The sequence below is a fragment of the Cydia pomonella genome, chromosome 12 (genome assembly GCF_033807575.1).
Source record: "Cydia pomonella isolate Wapato2018A chromosome 12, ilCydPomo1, whole genome shotgun sequence".
Taxonomy (NCBI): domain Eukaryota; kingdom Metazoa; phylum Arthropoda; class Insecta; order Lepidoptera; family Tortricidae; genus Cydia; species Cydia pomonella.
The window spans coordinates 8126363-8148014 of record NC_084714.1 but is presented as its reverse complement, the minus strand read 5'-3'; the positions used below and the strand labels follow the sequence as shown (position 1 = coordinate 8148014).

Sequence of the window (21652 nt, the reverse complement as noted above, 5' to 3'; positions counted from 1 at the left end):
CTATTTACAAAATACACTTATCAAAGTAGGTAATCAATAATTTTGTGTACAATACTAAATACCCAACGCGGTCACTCCCGATTAGCCCCAACTTCCGTCCCAATTTACATTCATTCACGCTATCACGCCAACCAGCTAGTTGAACACTAAACTAACTGGACAGGGACACCAGCGTAGGCAGACACACCCAGCTATTGTTATCACACAAATTTGCACGTGCAGCTAATGCAACAACGATCTAATGCCGCAAATGCAGGAATGTACCTCTTGCAAATGCAACAGTTTAATTTGTAACTTGGGCTGTTATTCAGATTGGGTCTTGCCATAATTTTGCTATCTAGGTATGATTATTCCAAATCTAAAGGCCTGTAGAGACTTTCAGATGCATAGTATACTGTGGCATAGTGATCATGAATCAGAGATTTAGTGATTTAGCGGTAAGATGTGACTTCCAAACCATGGTGGATTCGAATTGTCATTTAAAATTTTACCACTTTCACACATCAATGAAGGAAAATATTATCATGAAACTAAATTGTTCCAAAGCCTTGTTTTCCCTATAGATTCGGAAGTCAGATGGCAACCGCATTCGTAAAAACCAATGCGGTAATTGCTGTAATTGTTACCAAAAGAGGACCCAACACTCCTCTAGGGAGCAAGTGGAGTGGAGCAACCGTAAAACGCTGAGATGAGGAGTGATAATCTGGAGTTGAGCGGGACATATTAGGTGCAGTGATGGCAGATGGCAGGTAGACCGAAATGTTAAAGGCACGGTGGCCCCTTTCGGAGAAAGGTGCGCCTGTAGCGTCCATTAGCTCGTTGGGTGGACGACATTCGGAAGGTTGGGAGTCACTTCTGGATGAGATTAGCTCAGAACCGAGGAAACTGATATACTCAAAGAGAGGCATATGTTTAGCAGTGAGCATAAAAGGTTAATATGATGATGAACAAATCTGGAGGCTAACTATAGTGGTTCTTCCGGTTGAACTACTCTGTAAGCCAAGATAACAGTCCTGGATAGATATTGCACAATGCACCGGAGAAACCGAGTGCCAATCGCATTGACAGTAGGAAGGGAATGCACTTCTATACAGAATCGGTAATTCTAGGGACAATAGGGAAAGTTAATTAGAAACCACTGTTAAGTGCTACGGTTATATAAGAATCACTTGTAGTACGAGTATAAGTATGTTCCGTGTACCGTAGGTATGGACAGGGAATACTTTAGCAGTAGATACTGTGTACCAACACCAACACAGATTTGAGTTCTAATTCGTATTTTTTGTTCCTTGTAGTTAAAGCACTAAAAAGGAAGAACCAAGAGACAATTTATTTTACTCCACTTGAAGACATTTTACATGCAACCCATGATGACGTGTAAATACTCCTTAATTTCTATGGGGATAGAAAAAGATCAAATTTGATTTAAAGTATCAAAATATATTTTATTTACGACAAAATTTGATTCCATTTACTTCCTAATTCGAATGAAGAATCACGAGATAGTAATTATAATGTCAGAAAAGTTATTAGGCCGGAAGTTTTTTTTTTCAGATTAGAAATTTTATAACCTCAAACGTAGTGCTAACTTTTTTCCTCCAAAATTGAATCTGAGTTACTATGCACTGATAATTAAGGGCCACTGAATTATAGTGTTGTTTACTTACTATTTTACTGCTATATTAGATATCACAGGAACCCTAGCATTTCGCAAGGAAAAATTAGTTACAACTACTTATGAGGTAAGAAAAATTCTAATCTTAAAAACACGGAGTATAGGTATTAGGAAAAAAGTAGAGGCCTTACCCTTGTAACTAATCACTCCATTAACAAACACCCTTCCTTCATTCCGTAGATGAATAAATAATGCATATTACTAATTTGATTGTCCGCCTGTCGAACAATGGTATCTCGCGTGTTGGTGGCATCGCGTGGGCCAAGTGTGCCAAGGATCGTCGGGAGCTGGCATCTCCTCCATTAGTGAATAACTTTATCACTTTGACTCTATTTCCTCTGCGTCGATGCGTTAATAATGATGTTTGTTTTGATGAGTCTGCCTATGCCGCGTAAGTACGTCATGGGTACTTCAATTACATATTATTTTAACACATAATATTTGTCACGTTTGACGCTCTCCGAACGACGTGATTTTGGAGGAATGTTAATACAGTGCTTTTGAAGGAAGCCGAAAAAAGCACCTGTATGTAAAGTATTTTTTTTTTACGGGGAAGACTCCACTTTTATCATTCGATATTTTTACGGTTTAAAGGTTCTAAGTTTCATATGTTTAGTGGTTTGAATAGGCATAGCCGGTCAAACAACTTTGTTAGTAGAAAAAGGCACAAAATTCAAATTTTCTATGGGATGATAAATAACCCTTCGCGCTTACATTTTTTAAATTTGTCGCTTTTTTGAGTGACCGGAACGGTTTGACAGACAGAAGATATTTAACACCTTAATATAGGGCAATAAGATTGAAAACGTCAAAACTATTCTTGTTTTTTGTATGTTACAATTAAGTACATATTACGTAAACCTCATATTAAAGCTATCCAGAAGCATATTGCCCAAATCTATCAGTGATAAGACACTATCAACCATCACATTACAAATCATACATGATGGATGACCTAAATAAACAGAGCTATCGTTGCGTAAACCGAAGCGGGTTAGACGTCTGTCTTAATCACGGTTATCTTTTATCATCTGTATAGGTGTTATAAGAACGTCAACATAGTTATCTAACGTGTTATTACACTGTGAAAATGATCCCGTATAGGGCTACCCATTTGTTAAGATTGGCATTTCCCCATTCTTAAACATTACATTTACTCTGAAATGACAAATATAAATATTGCTACTGTTATAAATATAAAATTTGTGATGTTCAAAAAAGTATCAAGTTAGCTGCATGTTTCATTCTCATAACACTGTAAATAAATAACCAAAAAGCATTTCGTGTTACCTACTGGCATTTCAGTCCAGTCCAGTATATACTACTATAGTTCTGAATGACAAAAATTCTTGACATCTCATGAAAAGTCTTGACTTCTGGTGACCCTAGCGTGAAACGGAAAGTGCGAGACGCGTGCGAATTGAACATTGTGTGCAGATGAATGCAACATGTACGGTAGACGACAATCTCTGAGTTGCATGAATAGGTGTTTAACTATATCATTCCTTACTACATTGGAAAAGGGATCATAATGACTTACATAAACGTGGTATCGACATTTTACCTTACGCACTTTTAGTTTCCGCGTAACATCATTCAATGTTTTTCGCAAGGCAGTTTATGCCACCATTTTCTTTTCGCATTGTGTGCAAGAATAGCTAATCTAGAAATCTGATTATTCTTTCTCATGGGTTAAAATACCTGCTCAATTACAAATTTCGATGTTCCACGCAAAACTTTTCAAGTTAAGTATTGTTTTTATTTTCTTCTCTTGTTTATCTGTCCCAGTTTAACGCCAAAATTTTACGATTAATTTGGCTTCATTAGCGTTTTAATATTCAAATATCGTACCAAAAATAATATTGGCACAATGGTGAAAAAATCACAGAAGTTAGGGCAATGACATCAATCGCGGGTTTGTCCGCGGATTAGGAAGACGGTAAAAGGCATTGTCCGGAACTAAGACGAGGAGAGAGACAGATTATTATAATACATAATAAATTAAAGTCATTTTCACTTGTTAGTATTTGCAATTGTCAAACTAAATGTGTCGTGTGGTTGCAAATCGTGTGGTCGTATCACGTTATCGCATGTCAGTTAGTCAATTTAGAGAGTTCTTCTAGCAGCATTAATTATCCTTATTTTTACTTGCTATTATTTCTCTAAACTCTTCAATGTCAGCAGTTTAAGTGGGGTCAATGCGGCCAAATTCGTGTGCGGAAAATTTTGTAGGTGAACACGAGCGTATTTTTCTTTTTTTTAACCATAGGAAATATAGCCCATATGCTTGACTGTTGAAACTAAAGCTGGTTTGTCAATGAAGTTAACAATGGTGTAAGTATTGGAATTTCCCGCAGAGGGATTTGGCATTGAGTACTAAATTTTGCAACTTCAGAAGTCATCCTTCAACCATTTCCCGCCAAGCAATATTTTCCATACACTTTGCTGGCAAAACAAATAGGACATTTTAGCAACCATTCGACTATTGTCTAACAATCTTTAAAACTCCGTTTTAGCAAAGAACTGTAGGTATTAACTACTACAATTGCAGATGCAAATCTCCATCTTCGTCGTGTGCCATGGCTCTAAAATCCTCGTTAAAAGAAAACTTCTTAACGTTTTTAGGGCGCGAAGATCCCCGCGTTGGGAACGCTATATCTGGAGATCTAGACCAAGATAGATTTAATTATAACCATAACGAATGCTGTAATTAAGAGGTGACACCGCGGGAAACCGAAGCGCCGTAAAAAGACTGATGGCCTAGATAACGAGTACAGTCGAGTTCACTAACATATCTACAAGCCACCGTTTCTCATTTCTCAAATATATTTACACGCTTCTAAGACTAGATTTATGATAATGTGGACTACTTAAAAGTTATTAAAGTTTTAACATTAAATAACATTGCGTTCACTGATTAAAAATATTAATAAAATGGATCGGAAATAAGACATATATTATATCGCACATATAATCCAAATCCAATGACCTGTCTGGCCTAGTGCGTTGACCCTGCCTAAGTATGAAGCCGATGTTTTCCGGGTTCTTTTTTTTTTATACTACGTCGGTGGCAAACAAGCATACGGCCCGCCTGATGGTAAGCAGTATCCGTAGCCTATGTACGCCTGCAACTCCAGAGGAGTTACATGCGCGTTGCCGACCCTAACCCCCTCCCGCCCCTCGTTGAGCTCTGGTAACCTTACTCACCGGGGTTCAATCCTGGTAAGGGCATTTATTTGTGTGATGAGCACAGATTTTTTTCCAGAGTCATGGATGTTGTCTATGTATTAATTATCATTGTCTGAGTACCCACCACGCAAGTTCCCGAACCATGAGTGGGTGTATCAGTTCTGACAGTGTCAAAACTGACATATACGCTATCGAAAACGTAATTTATTTTCTATACATCTCGCTCGCACTTAGATGCGAATACGAGCGAGATGCATAGAAAGTAAGTTACATTCTCGATAGCGTTTAATGTCAGTGCCGAACTGGTGGTAGCCACAAAGCTTTCTTGAGCTTACCGAGGGACTTAGTTAATTCGTATAAAAATGTCCTTTTAATATTTATTATTATATGTATAAAGACACTGACAATAAGGTCGTGTAAGTATATTTTTGGAACGTTGCCTTGATAAGGTGTTTGCGAACTCGACCGAACAACGCCCTATGGTTCCGACAGTCCTCCTCGTTAGGGCCGACTTTTTGTCTTAAATATTTGTTATTCTTATTCCGCCTCGTTTTGGGCGGATTATATACAAAATCACAATGTCCCAATTTTGTTATTTATTTATTTAGTTATTAATCTTCCGTCGAGTTACGAAAATAGAATACGTTCTCGTAACTAAGAGGAAGAGTATTTAGAACATACGCTGAAATTGCACTTATATTATACTGAACAGGACACTCTATTTATCCTCCAAATTGTACCAATGTAGACAAAAATAATAAACAAAAATTAAATAGTAGTAGTAGTAGTAAAATACTTTATTGTACAGAAAGAAACATAAAACAGGAAAGAACATACATCATTTGTACAAAGGCGAACTTATAAAATTATGCTTATGAAATTATATTGTTTTGATGACTTCTCGACGAGAATTATTTTGTTTAAGAAAATACTGATAATAACAGCATTTCTTTTTTTACCAGATGCGGTATATATCAGATACAGGGGGAATCTTAATCTAAGATAAATTTTGTAGAGTGCCACTAAATAAGTTTATTAAAATTCAGACTCTAAGGGGATCAAAAATAAGGTTGAAACTTTTTGACGACTTTTACACAAATTAATTCGCTAGCGGAGACCAGTGTAAGCACATATATGATTGCCTTGACCCTGGCTGATGTCTTCACTATGGTTGAATGCGGACTCTTATGTGGGCCGCTTATCATCATCAAGTCATCATTGTGCCCACCGCGCATGAACCCGAACGGATTTACTACATACCGACAAAAACACGGCTAATATCAATTATATACCTTATACCTATGAAATAAAGTCTACTTATGGTTGTGTCTATATGACATCTTTACTTGTCTTTCTCAACGCGAATTGATTGTGACTTAAACATGATCAATTTGATTCTTTGTAGTAAAACATGTAATACAATGTCTTTCAACTGTTCCTAAAATAATAAAGCTCGGTCTGAGACGTTCACATACTAAATATAATTTAAAAGTGAATTTTTCAGAGATTCAGCAGGCGAAAAGTTGAGAATAAGCTACTTTCTTGGCTTTTTCTTCTTTTATAATGCTTGCGATCTACTTGCGGTTTTTCAATCTAAACTTAACTGAGGCATTATTTGACTTTTTTTAATGCATATTAACCTCTATTTGCTTCCTACGGTCCTAATACTAATACAAATTACCTGCAAATTTAGATTGGAATAAAACCGTATTTGTTTTGTTTCGTTCGATTTTAAAACGAAACAATTTCTATTCTATTTTCTAATACCATCGAATTATACTGCCAATTTTTCTTGTATGGCGGGCTGCTCGAGGTTAAAATTTCTGTAGGGGTTATATCTTACAAGTTTCTCCAGCGAATTGTATGAGTCATTCATGTCAACATATTTACATCCCATATGGCTGTCACCAGATGCGATAATTACTAATGTGGGAAGGCTAATCGAAGCTAGCGAAGGCAACTACTTGCGGTTCAAGGCGAATCTCTAGATATCTGATACAGCGTGTATAGCTCTAAAGAATCTATCATCTATCGGTCATGAGAAGACGGTACAGAAATAAGCTTTATTGTGTCGCTATAAATTTCTTATTTGCTTTCTTTTCGAGTATAGTACGACTACTAAGCTATGCTTAATTTGAGAGATCATCATATTATAAACGAAGTGTTAATTTTTTTTTTACTTTTATAACGTGATCTTGTTTAGTAAGTATACCTACCTACCTATAAGAACGGCTCCATGAAGTGAAATATTTTTAGGCCAATTATTTTAACATTTCTTTTTATTTTACAATAAAGCCGAAGATCGAGAAAATTTTGTTAGTTAATAATGCCGAACTTGTTGAATAAATAACTTTAAGATAAATTTCTAACAGTGACACATTCTTTGACATGTATATAATACACCATATAGTTTTCAAATATTTAATTAAAATTGAATACCTTTAAAAAATATTTAATATCAGTACTGGCTTTTCACGCCGCGCGCGGAAATGACGCGTGGGGGGCTATTTTCAACGTTAAATTAAAACTATAATTAATAAAGTTAGGTTTCTTAGACTTTTTTTATAGGAAATTTCCTCTTCTTCAGAAATCTTTGGTTTTAATTTCTTAAATGTTACTTAATAGTTTATGAGATATTGGCCAAAAACTAAATATCATATTTTTTTATAATTATTGCAGTTTTAATGTGCGAATAAGCGCTTCGTACACATTTTTCGAGACATTATTCCGAATCCAATGAGGTATCATCATACATATTTTTCGGAGCAGTATATCTATTTTTCGCCATTTTGAATACTAGACTAGTAGAAATTATGTTTTTTTAATATTTCGCTTTAGATAGTCTCGCCAGCGAGTAGTGTCGCAACAAAAGTGCGGTAAATTTTAAAAAATCTGACAATAAAATTACTATGCAATTAAATAACAACTTGAAATTGACAGGTTATTTAATAAACATAAAAACATTAAATAAAACTTGTGAACTCACTGACCTAACTTTATCACAGCCCCCACTACCTATTCCAATGCACTTTTATTTTCATAATACCCTACGTGTCTTATTAAAAGCAATTCAAATTCAATAGACTATTTGAGACTATCAAACACGTATTAAGTAAATAAATGACGTCACAAGTCATGAACATCATGCACATGGAATAAAAGTTTCTGGACACACCCGGCTCTCCGATCCTATTATCCTTCCTCCCCTCGAATGACTAATCTCTCAATAAACGACTGTGAGGGGAATACTAAACAGAAGCAACTATGTATTACCATTGCTTAGTTGTGTTTCGCAAGCGAGCCGAAGTTATCGGGCGCCACTGTAACGTGACCTCAAGTTCCGACAACGTGTTCCTTTAAACTCCTTAGATATTTGAGTCTTAAAGATAAAGATTATTACTTTGAACTGTATAATACAGGATACTGTGTGACATAGGCTCATCAGCTAAATAGCTGCTCGCCTTTAATTATATAATAATAATAATTTATTTGTCAAACATGAGAAAAAATCTGCATAAAATTGCGAGTTCTCTTTAGAGATGATGCAATTCTTTTTACATTGGCCAAGAGCGTCGCCAGCTGATGGGGAAGAAACCGTTAAGTTACCATTTTGTTTCTCCAGTGATCATCTATTAAGATGAACTCTCGTACGAGTAGAATTCAGACCAACTCTATCAAATGCGTAATCGTAATCAGAGGCCGCAATTAAGTGGTTCCCTTGTGCCTTCGGCTTGTCCATGTTTAACAGCGATTAGAACACCCCAGAGGCCGAGCATTGCGTGTCCAAGTCTGATAAACCTCTATATAGTAGGACGCTATCTTGAAAAAATATTTGTAGGGTGTTTTATTAGAAAGTATATACTGCCCTATTTTCTTTATAATTTCAAAAAGAGGTTTTCAAATATATTTTTTAGTAGTAGATCTTTATTTTCTAATTCATGAGATTGGCATTGGTTGTATATGTTGCAGCGCAGATTTGTGAATATCTGTCTTCCGTTACAGGCAATATTGTTTTCTACGTACGTATATTGATTATACCGCAACATTAGATATCATAATAGAATCCTAGCGTTTCAGAAAAAAAAATAATTACCACTACTTTTTTCTTCTACCAAAAATTCGAATAAAAAAAACGGGGTATACTTATAGTAATAGTTATTTGTTTTACAAGGGGGCAAAGTTGTTGTTTAACCGCTCGTGCCAATATTAATAACCGAGCAAGCGAAAGATTCCAAAATTGAATAACGAGCGTAGCGAGTGGTTCGAAAGGTGAAATCTTAAGCGTTGCGAGGGTTTCAAGGCATGAGGGTTAAATAAATTTTGCCACAGAGTAAAACACAAAATTTTCACCACACCAACGCGAGAATAATCCTAACTGTAAAATATCAAACAAAAACCGTTATTAAGTATTTATCATTTAAAAGTCAATTCTACCAGCTATAAAAATTATAACATAAGGAAACGACTAAAAATTTGGAAGCGGTGGTAGCCGAGTGGATATGACGTCCGATTTTCAATCCGGAGGTCGCGGGTTCAAATCCTGGCTCGTACCAATGAGTTTTTCGGAACTTATGTACGAAATGTCATTTGATAGTTACCACTAGCTTTTCGGTGAAGGAAAACATCGTGAGGAAACCTGCACAAATCTGCGAAGAAATTCAAAGGTGTATGTGAAGTCCCCGATCCGCATTGGGCTACCGTGGGGACTATAGCCCGAGCCCTCTCGCGCATATGAGAGGAGGCGTGTGCCCAGCAGTGGGACGCATATAGGCTGAATTATTTATATATATATATATATATATCTATATAAATATTTATCATTTAAAAGTCAATTCTACCAGCTATAACAATTATAACACAAGGAAACGACTAAACATTTGCAGTCTGTTTATTTTACCCTACATGTGGATAAAATTCAACTTTCTCATTAGTTTTTGAACAGAGGGCCTTTACCTGTTGGTGTGGTGAAAAAGTATTTATTTAATATTTTATAAACTTTACTGCTTTATTATACAAATGGCCAAGAGGCCGACTGTCTAAAACAGGCCAGGCCAGCCTATTAATGTAAGATCAAAGCGCCGAAAGATTCAAAAAGATACTGTTCTATTAGATGATGAATTGATGATTGATGTTACTTGATTAGCCGACTGCCATTGCAATATTTTATTTTTATATAATACATAAATAACACAGTTCCGTCAAGTAGGATAACTGGTGAAAGATAAGTTTAAACAATTTTTTTGCCTAAGAGTTGTTGAAATAAATTCTAAGACTAGTAAATCCTGACTCAAAGATGGGGAGTATTTCCTTTGTCTTTTAAAGATACCCCGTCTGTCTCCAGCTACCCCACTTGACGGTTTTCACATTTAACTTAGCCACAACAAATTTTACCTAAATTCGTTCAGCTTTCTCGAATTTTGAATGACTTCAAAGGCATGTAACAGACTAACAGTGATGTTAATAATGTTTTGTTTTCAAACCTGTCGAAGTCTTCTTTGCCTTACCTTGCCTAAATACATAGAATTAAACATAAAGCATTTGGACACTTAATTTACCACCCGTTGTCGCAAAACATACTAATTATACTTTTTATGCGGATTCCGTAAATATTGAATGGCACTTGTTTGCCAGCGATTTAGCATTTTTCCACGGCTGTTGGACTCACAAAAACAGTATTAAAATGTATGAGATCGCATTGTTTCGTTCGTTTGTCTAGCGAGTTGTATAACACTGTAACACCTATATATTTGGTTCTTACGACTATTGTCGACTATTGTATTGTGTGGTCTACGTTTTTTCAGGAGGACCTTCCAAGAATGAAAAGTCGTATCGGTATTAAATTAAAATTGTATTGATTTTTGTCATAGTGAATTATGAACCATGTTTGATTTAAATTAGGTTTAGACAATCAAAATGCAGTCCAAGTTCTACTACAAACTTAAGAGATTTATGATTTTTAGTTCTTTTTACTACATAAAGTGTAAATATGTTTTTTTATGACACATGTTTATCTATTTATTGCCATTGCGTTACCTATTGTACCTACTTATTATTAAAAGTTTCTCCATATAATTAACAACTAATCTTCTATTAAGGACATAAATTTCAATAATAGATATTAGCCGCTATCAAACGCAATAATCTGAATTGAAGAAGGTTGGGTGCAATACTTTTTAAGAGGGCGTTTCGTATGGCACGAACCCATTGGTCATTCATTTCATTCAGAACGCATCTTTAAACTCAATTATTAATGTCAAAAATAGACGCATCTTGTGTTTCTCATTTCATTAAAATAAAGTATTTTTTTACCTATAAACCATCATAGTTCCTAAAAAACTTGGTTGATTCTATTTCGGTCCTCATTTAAGATAAGCTGAACGTCTGGTTGTTTACAAGAGGCCATATGGGCAGCATCTCTTTACGTAATTAAGCTAAAGATGCAGACGTTATTTAAGAATACCTAATGCAACACGGAGAAACCTGATATTTGATGAAGATTAGGTAAACTCTCGGTTTCCTCAACTCAGTAATGCTGTAATACCTAGGTATTTTATTAAAAGTTTATTCATAACTTAAACCACTCAATGGGTAAAAAATAATGCTATACAGATTGGATGGCTATATCATTTTGATTTCGCTTGTTTAGGAGTTTGGTAACGACAAAATTTCAATGCCCCTTTTTTCCTTTCATTGTTCCTAAAAAAAGTTCGTTAAAGTAATTTAGCCTTGGTTTGAATTCATTTGTCAGGGTGCCTTTTTACAGGCGCTTTAGAATGCAAATAAAATCTCCAAAGTGTCTGCGGGGTCTTCCCATCTGTCGACCAACGCAATAATGGTGGGCCCTCGCCCGTAAAATTACGAAATGCACCCAGCGGGCTGGGGGAGCTAGGGGTTATTGCCTCTGCATATCAGACATTGGTGCATATACTGCATATGCGCGCACAGAGCGAATAAACTTTATTTGTATTTGTATGTTGTGTGACGGCCGAACGCTGATAGTGTCGTAGTCACAGCGGGAGGGGCGCGCCGCCGGTTAGTGCCGATCGCGATTCTCTGCCCGATTCACGCGTTACGCTACATCGTCCAAATCGTTCTAATTTCGAAATAAAAATCGTAACATTCCAATTGGATTTTTAGTATTTGAGGCTCATAGACAATACGATGTCAACGCAACTATTGAAAAATTTAAATCGTCGCCGTTTTGTCTTACGCGATATAATCTTAATTTTACTTTATGATAACAATTAGGGAGTTCGGACATTGTTTTGAAGTAAACGGATACCGGTCAAGTGACTGTGCATGGGATTTTCTTATGCCTCTTATGTGAGCTATGTGACAGTGTGTTACGTGTATGCAGTGCAAATTTAATAATAGTCATACATTACGTGGTCATTGGTATCCATCAATACCGCTTTAAGTCTAGTGTGCCATTAAGTTAAGCTTTAAATTTTAAATATAACGTAAGTACCTATCATAGACAAGTGTGTGGATAGATGAAAAGCTAATTTGCACACACGTTTCGGATTGTAATCTAGTGTTGATGTTTAAATCGGGATTGTTCAACCGCTCTGGCGGCGCGATGGAGCCGGTGGAAGTGGAAGAGAGTTTGGAGCTCGAATATGACATGTGGGACGGGCAGTTTGACTTCGTGGGGCCACAGGGTCCGCCTCCGGAGACCCGGAGTCGGATATTCTCCGACTCCAGCGTCACGGAGGATCTATTCACTGGCTCTCCGCTGACACCGCATCTGACGAATGGTTTAAATGGAGGAAAGAAGACTGCAGCACATCAGTGGTGCGACAATCTGTCTGATCAAGTGAGATCCGTAGTTTTCTTAATTAGTTTCGGTAAATGTTTCCTTGCCTTTCGATGTTATAACTTTTAGGAGCTAGTTACCAAAAGTGACCTGCTTGACATAATCCATTTAATCCTTTGAACTCCACACTCTACCTACTTAGACAAAAATGCACGTCGTCGGTTAGAAGCGTTTATTTAGGTGCGTGGTTGCGCGTTGGAATTTCGCATTAAATCATCATCTCCTTGGGATATTTACTTACTAAGCAAATATTAGTCTATCCCACACATTTAGTGTCTTAAACATTTATGTAATAGTTGATTGTTTGGACACCTATCGAAGGTTGCTTCAATAAAAAGATCAATGCAAGCAGACAATACCTTAACGTCACCAACGCGCTGCACCTACCAGATAATGTTACCTAGACTAAAGCCCGTTGACCTATAGGTCAACCTCATTGACCTTAAGGTTGCGTACCTACGTTCTTGCCTCTCGTTTACTATTCTCAGTTTTATTACTGGTACTAGTGAAACTTATATCCCTTCTTATCTAGGTGAGAAAATGTCTAGCGCCTCTATAAACTGGGCGTTGCCAGACGTTCGCAAAATGCCCATTCATAGCTGATTGGAATTCGTCCACAATGCTCTACATTACGAGTACTATCGTCGACACAGTTAACCATTCGTAAACCTTACCGCAGTGAGACAAGGTCGATTAATGGTCAGCTATTATTGCTGTTAGTACAGTAGCCACTATAATACCAGCCGGTGCGTAACCGGCAACGGAACTCGATCCAAATCAAGTGTTTTTTACTCGGTCGATCAGGCGCGTCCGCGGACCTGGCCGTACCGTCGCCGGCGAATTTGTATACCAACTTAACCTGGTAGCTTTCGTGACTCTTACACCAAGGTTACACAGCCTATTGTTCCCTGATACATATACTTTTTTATTCTGGTGGTTCTATTCGCGGCTGTCACGCGATCCTTCATCGGTAGGTATTTCATCGACCAAACTCCCCTCAAATCCATATTTACAAAGGCTCCGACTTGAAAACTATCTATATCGTCTTTTACTTGGTAATTGAAGATCTTTATCTGTATCGTCAAAGTCTCTCGTCCAATTTCGAACTGACTTAAAAGACTTGTGTAATACTTAAATCTAAGTAATTTAAAAATACTCATTAGTGAGTGCCATATAAATCTCTTACAACTTCATCAGATAAAGCATTATCTCTAAAAAACGCTGTTTCTCACATTACGAGCGTTTGTTTCCGAGATAGGATTGGCGCTGTAACAATAGTATAATTTAATTTATTCTTAACAATTGTTTAGAAAGATACAACGCGGTTACTTGCTCTTACGTGTGCAGTGAAAGCTTACGTGTTTGTCGAAGATTCTAGGAATTTACAATCTGTTTGAAGCAAATTAATTGAATAAAGATCCCCTTGGGGCTAAACGCCAGTTTCCAATTAAAATCGCTAAGTCCCTCTTTGGCCACCCCTATGGAAAGTAATTACATTATGTGACGCCATCCTATTTGCATCGCTACTTAGTGCCCTGAGGCCTAAAGAGGAGATATGTATAATGGATCGGTAGGACCAATGCGTTTTATACCGTTTAAACATGGTTTAAACTTGAATCCTTCTGCTTCACTGCATCATTCAAGAAGCCCTTACGCGTCATAAACAATCCAATAGACTTGCTGCAGGCAATGTAGACATGTTGTACTTACCTATTCGTTCAAATGTGTAGCTATTGTGATATCTGCAATGACTAAAGCGAAACCAATTTCATACTTATTTAACGACGCTACGGATCTGTCGGCGTAACTAAACATTCGATTGATTACCATTGATTTCCATCTTACTTTTGTAATACCTGTAAAATTTGTTTAAGCTGTCTTGAATAACTTGACGCAATAGTTTCGGAAGCCAGTATTTACCCTTAAAAATGGGCTGGGCCCTGTAACATGAGTAAACATTTCAACGTTAGATTATTTAATTTCGTATCAAGCAGATTAAGGCAGAAACGTCAGCAAATGATTCTCCCTATGGCTCACGTTGGAAATACTTATTCACTGGATTGGGTAAGGTCTTGGTAGCTCAGATGGCAGAGCACTGGGCTGGCGATCCAGTGGTCGTGGGTTCAAGTCCCACCCAAGACAGTGAATTTTACCACTTTTAATTTATTTGTTAGATTATTTAATCAACTAATGATTATTTGTAGACGGTTTACAAATTTATATTGTAATTTCAAGATCCAATACCTAGATCGTATATTTTATGATCGAACCGTGTTAGAAAATTATGAAACGTTAGATGATTAAAGAGTAAGATAAGGAACTACATTAAAGAGTCAAGCGTTTCAATATTCGCTCATGGAATAAAATAATACACACCTACCAAGTTGTGGGATAGTGTCAGCACAGCAAGGCGAAGATACATAAATTGAAAAAGTATGGATTAATTCAGCTCATCTCCTATTTGCAAACTATGCCAGGGCCGCCGGTAGGTAACATGAAGAAGTTTCAATTCAGCGAATACAAAATACTTACATTTGTAAAGTAGAAATAAATTCAGTTCAACCCCTATAAATTTACATTCCCAATGCATTCGTTTCTCGTATTCGCGGACCGTGCCAGGGCCAGAACACACGTCACTGCAGTAATTAGGTTACCGCAACGTTGCACTTCCATCCTTCTCACTTCCTCCATTAGTATTTATGTATTTGCTACCTGCTCCTTTACACGAGATCCTTGTTTATGTTTTAATGCTACAGTATTTTGTAACACCAGTATTATAATATCGTGTTATAGATTAACTACTTCCGAGTAGTTCTTCATTCAAGTGACTTCTCCTTCTTTAAGTTTTTGAGCAAAATGGAAATTGGTAAGGTAGGCTTACTGGTAAAAGGTTCTCAGCCATTTGTGCAACACGTTATTGTCTCCATTTAATTGTACTTATAAAAATGCAGTTTGCTTTGCGACTATATTTGATCGATCCCTCGTGCACTATTGTATTCAACTCGACAATTATTTAATTAGCCACCGAACGGACTGAAACTGACCGTTAGCACTTATTATTGGAGCGAATGACTAGCAAATGTAAATCGTAAGCGTGACAAATTGTCACACGTAAACCTTATTGCTTTAAAAATAGAGTTCAAAATAATACCTGTCTAACATAAACCGACTGATGCTTATTCAAGTGAGACATATGGGAATTTACAATGTTCGGTGACCCGTATGGAGCACATTTGTCAAGGAACGATAGATATACATACTTACATTTCGGCACATGGAACGTTAGTTGTAGAATTGTTGCAAAGAACCCTAAATGTAGCCTGATAATTATCAATATACCATAACATAATATAATCCAATAGGAAGAAGTTAATTGCAAAAAGATTTAACAATTTTATTTAGGTATCTAAATTTAAATTCTGTAATTCATTACAATTAAATTATAACAGCGGAACTCTAATTAGAGATTAGAGGTAACCATTTTGGATTAATAGCAACAGTTCTATGTTTAACTTCTTATTATCTAGCTACCTACGTCATCAAATTGGAGTTTTGTTTTCAACCACAGACATTTAATCTTGAAAAGTTCTGATATTGCTAATTTAAATACTGGCTGGCTTAAAGTTCCACTCCTAACTCTTAAAATCACTCTTAAACAATAAAACGTGTAAATAAGTAAGTAAAGTTATAGTCATTATGCAAAAATAAGGCTTAAAAATAAAATCAGTTACTTTTAGTGAAACGTCAGTTCATAACTTCACACTCAAATATCCACTTCAAGTAAAATTGTAAAGGAAAAAACTAATTAACAATCATGACTTCACATAATGCAGCGATCCGGCGATCTAGCTGCCTTCTTTACACTGTGAGTTTTTGTCAGTTTAACAATGCCAATTCCCATGTATTTCATCAATGATTTAAAGTTTCGAACCTCCAAGCCAGAAACACCAGGGTTGTCACTAATTCGTAACACCCTTGGATACTATTGACTGTACCTACTGAGGGCACTTAGGCACGTCATTGGGTATTTAAACAGTCGCTCACAATCCATCATTACAGGTAAACGTAGCTGTTTACAAAAGCTGGAAAGTTGTAAGACAAGTCTGAACCAAGAAAATGTTTCTCTAGGAAGTCACGCGCCCTCACTCTGCTATTCATTGATTGCTAACGATAGCCATCTTTTACTTAACTACCGTGCAATTTTCGCCTGTCTACTTACTGGTTTGTTTTAGTCTCAATAGGTGCTGAAAGACGTAACTTCCTGTTACTATTTTTTTGCTTAAATTCTTGTCGTTTCCAACTGTAGGTAATCAAATCATCATGTCAAACAATTCTTCAGAGCACAGCCCATTATACAAGCGGTAGAACACGCACAGGGAAGCAGTCTCTCCTAGACTTAAAGGTTCAATGCCGCTTGTGAGTTTGGGATCGTCGACGACTCGTACAGCGCGCCTTTGGACTAAATCGAATGGTCCAAGCTGGTATGCAGGTGCTCCTGCCCAAAGGTGACAGCAATACTCCATATGGGGTCTGAATTGCGATTTATATAGCAGCAGTCTTCACCCCGGAGTAAAGTATCGCCTCGCTTTATTGAGCACACCGTATTTGTGGAATACCTACCATGAAGCGATGCCGGAGTGCCGATTATCTGGTAGTTCGATGGTGAAATAAGGACGGAGGAATAATATTGTGCAATTCCTCGGCACACTCTCCGAAATGTATCCTACAAAATGTCGTTAGGCTGGCAACCTTGCGGCGATGCTCCAAACTTTGAAGTCGAGCATTTGTCAGATCGTCGTCATTAATGATTCTCTTGGCCCTCCTCTCAACTGACTCGAGCACCTCAAGCTGGTATTTGGCTGAGCCATCCCACAGATGTGAACAGCATTCCACACACGATCGGACTTGTGTTGTGCTTAGTAAAGGTCGAGCAGCTGCCTAGGTGTAAACAACTGTCTCACCTTGTTGAGGATACCCAGCTTTTTTGCTGCTAACTGTGCTATGATTTGTAATCAGTCCTGCCCAGTAAAGACTGTGAGTTGAACATTGTATTGTATGTGATTGAAAGCCCTCGTCATCCACTATTGAAAGTTCTGATGTGCTGTAGCTTGTATGATACGTCCACAATTCCTGACCTAAGTCTAACCAAAAGTTAGTCTTTACCTATAGTAATTTTTTTACACACTCATGGATTATTACTTTATGGATTATTTTTATGCAATAAACCCGTTATTTTAATGCAAGTAACTGAAAATACTAACTACATTAGGTACCTATCTAGGAATTGCCTGATATTTTTTAACTACATTAAAATATCATTCATTTCATAGTGACTTGTAGTTTTATGCTTTGTTTTGTGTGTTTCTAAACTTTGTTTGGGTCGAATAATTATTTCATATGATATTTAAATTTTTAAGTGTTAAAAGGTCACCGTGTGTTGGTTCGTTACTCGTCAAGCGAGAATGATAATGACTGCTTCTCGTTCAAAGTTTACGTGAATATATCGTGGTATTGTGTTGATACCTATCATTATACTGTCTGTACACACAATGATTGCTTTGACTATGTACACTCACACACTAAATGGAGAATTATCAATTATTAAGGTTATCTTAGTTGGCCTTTGAGAAAGAGCTCGTTTGATGATGATTTTCTGTGATTTGGTTTGTCGATAGATGCTAAACTAAACAAACTTTTACAATCCTCTGTTAAATTGTCTCTTTTTAACAAACGGAAATGTCAAAATACGGATAAGGACAAACGATTATCGAAGGTATTTTAGATAACACCCGTTTATGAATAACGCCATAAGATTATAATTAAATTAAATAACCTAAAGATTAAAATAAGAACATATAAATTAATTGCTGGGTTGCTTGGTAAATACAATTGTGTAAAATACAATATTTAGCTTTAATATATGACTAAGATAAAATGACATAGAAACATGTTTGAGTTCACGGCCAGGAATTAGTTTTTTTATGAATCAATGAAAAAACGTTAACTCATAATCATTACTGCGTGCAACGTGCGTCAAAAGACAGTAAATAAAATACTGCAGAAATTCCTACAATTCATCTCGCATAGTTGTATGGCTATTAAATTCCTTGCTTTTTCATTCACGCTCGTATATTTACGGCTATCTATATTTTTAATATTCGAGCAATATCGAATATGACTATTAAGAGAGATTCATTCAACTTATCAATTTCACTTTCACCCATGTTATATTATACTTGCATTTCCTCGCGCCATCACTGGTATAGCATGCGTCTAAACCCGTCTTTGATACCATTTATCAAAGTCAACAGTTATTAAGGGTTACTCAATTGCACACTGTAATCCATGACTATGAGTACTTTGTATGTAATTTATTTTCCCGTGGACAATTTGTTTGGATGTAAAACGGTTGGAAGCGTGTGCCAGTTGCATAATGTTGTCGTGAAAGCTGTAAGATGCTTTGATCTTGTATCAGGTGCTGTAACGTAGATGTAATGCCTTTATCTAACCTATGTGCACGGTTGAATGTGTTCTCAACTGTTCATTTAAAGAATAATAAAGTAATTAGTGACTACTAGGTAGGTCAGCTTAGTTATGAAACTTTAAAACTAACAGAAGAATCGTCTTTGAAATCTACGAAGCGTACGTGATATTTTGATCTGAATCTTAACCCGAAATACTTAATATAGTAGACCAGGGGACACCAAATGGCCGGATCCGGACCGCCGGAAGCTTGATTTTTTTTGCTTCTTTTATAAACGCAACCATGATAGTCATTTTATTTTAAGATCCGGACCCTTGAATCTTATAGGTGACCCCTGTGGTAAACCTGTGATTATCGAATTTTCTTATGACTTATAATTCTTATAATATTACAATTTTACTTTTTACATGTCCTGAAGTTAAACACAGATGTCGATTACACTATTTCCAGAAATTGATAAACTTCCTTCTTATCATATTTAGTTTCGCCGCGTGACTATGATCAATAAACTTATATAAAACCACTCAAGTGTTTACGTCGTGTACTTACAGAATTTTATTTACAGCATTATAAAGTGGCTTCAATAAGTGGCTTTAACACTTAATACCTACACAATACACTGAAGCCACACGAATACATTTATATCCATGAAAACATAATTGAATTCAGGTTATTTACTGTATTAAAAAGATGTTTAAAGGAAATGCAACGAGTAATGCATTACAAGCGAAATCGATACGGACTTTGAACTTGAAGAAAAATAAATGGAAAGTCTTCTAAATAAGGAACTACAGCATTCCAACTAGTATACCTATACAGACTATACCTTTTCTAGACTCTGCTAGTTATAGGAAAGACATAAAATTATGATTTGTTTGCCGGATGTCAACAGACCGTACAAACGGGTAGGATATCTACTATGGAGTGTGGAATTAAGAGGAGTGACATCTCTTATGGTAGAACTGTTGCAAAAGTGTCCAGCTGTTAGCTATAAATAATAGTGTCAAATCTCTCCAGAGTAGCGCTAGAGTAGCTAAGAACCTAGGCGCTATTGACGGAGTGAAGTGCGCTGTCTATGATTCGATTTTTTTGTTCAAGTATTCTAGGTATTGTAGCGCCACCTATTTATGGTTTTTTGATGACACTTTTTGGTACATGGAGATTTATTTCCTTACCTCCACCTTCCGTAATATCTACTTAGTTATTTAAAGATGATAATTTATGTAGGCACTATATTAATCTTTAATAATTTAACTCATCTTATATACCGGCTATTAGAAATGCTGGAGCCGATATGAAAGGTAAAGTGAAGATTCCGATAGAAGAAGCGAATATTTCTAAGCTAAAGGTAGTGGGACAGTATCATATTGGTTTCTAAAAAACATGAAAATAAATAGTGAAGATATAATGTTAACGAGCAGTGTCGCTGTTAAAAAAAGGTATCTACATATTTAACTTAAAAGGTCCATACGGAAGGGAAAACATTACCTGCAAAACTAAAAAGAGAATTTTAATAGAATCTACGCTGGTCGGTTTTTATATATAAAAAAAATGAAAATTAATGAACTTATTCGTCCCAGGAGTTTCGAAACGGTGTCTACCAGTCATACGAGTGCGTAGACACCATTTCGCACGTAATGTTAAATGTTCGTGCTTGATTTGATTTAATAGCATGCAAATTTAATTGCTCCAAGAAATGTTTGCATGCACCAGCCTACTCGAATGCATAACTTTAGATGTTCACATTGCTTACCCGATATAAGTGAAATAAGGCCATGTCGAGTAAAAAAAAGCGGACAAGTGCGAGACGGACTCGCTCATCGAGGGTTCCGTATATTTTAGTTTTTTTTTTATTATAGCGGCATCAGAAATAGGTACCTACATAATTTGTGAAAAATTCAACTGTCTAGCTATCACGGTTCATGAGATACAGCCTGGTGACAGACGGACAGACAGACAGACAGACGGACGGACAGCGGAGTCTTAGTAATAGAGTCCCGTTTTACCGTTTAACCCTAAAAAAACATGCTCAGAGCAAGGGAAACAGTATGAGAGTCACCTACAAATGTTTACTGGCCCCAGTGTTCTCCTGACCCTAACTAACAATAAGTTTTCTAACCTTTACGTTATGCTTGGTTATTAATTATTATGTATAATTATCACACTGATGATACATGTCGCTCCTGCGTGAGCAAAACAGCCTTATGCACGCATAGCGATGCCAGCTCGTATACCGTATACCAATGTGAACACCGCCTTGAGTTCTCACTTGACTGGTGTACCTGAAGCAAGTTGGACGATCAGAATAGCCCAGGGCTAGGAGTGGGAACCGACACTAAAGTGTTAACGGCAACGACATTCCAAGTACTGAATTATTAGGTAGTCGCTTATGAGTGTAATACGAGTACAGTTGCTATCAGATATATCGAGGCAGCCAGCATGATCAAACATATCTCAACATACACTTTGACGTCTAGATAATAGAGGC

The 21652-nt window shown here is 36.6% G+C and overlaps 1 protein-coding gene and 1 non-coding gene across 5 annotated transcripts in view; both read left to right on the top strand.

Moving 5' to 3' along the window:
* The window catches only part of LOC133523412 (rab11 family-interacting protein 4A), a 122595-nt gene that overhangs the window by 87711 nt on the left and 13232 nt on the right, over window positions 1-21652 (top strand). The window contains exon 1 of one of the 4 annotated variants that reach the window (XM_061858970.1): window positions 11895-12680. The exons of the other annotated variants lie outside the window; for them this stretch is intronic. Within the exon in view, the coding sequence (XP_061714954.1) occupies window positions 12405-12680 (276 nt within the window). The 5' untranslated portion in view covers window positions 11895-12404. Of the gene's footprint in view, window positions 1-11894; window positions 12681-21652 lie in introns of those variants that run through there. 4 annotated transcript variants of the gene reach the window in all.
* Trnaa-ggc (transfer RNA alanine (anticodon GGC)) lies at window positions 14750-14822 on the top strand. The gene has a single exon. It is a non-coding gene; the product is annotated as a tRNA-Ala (tRNA).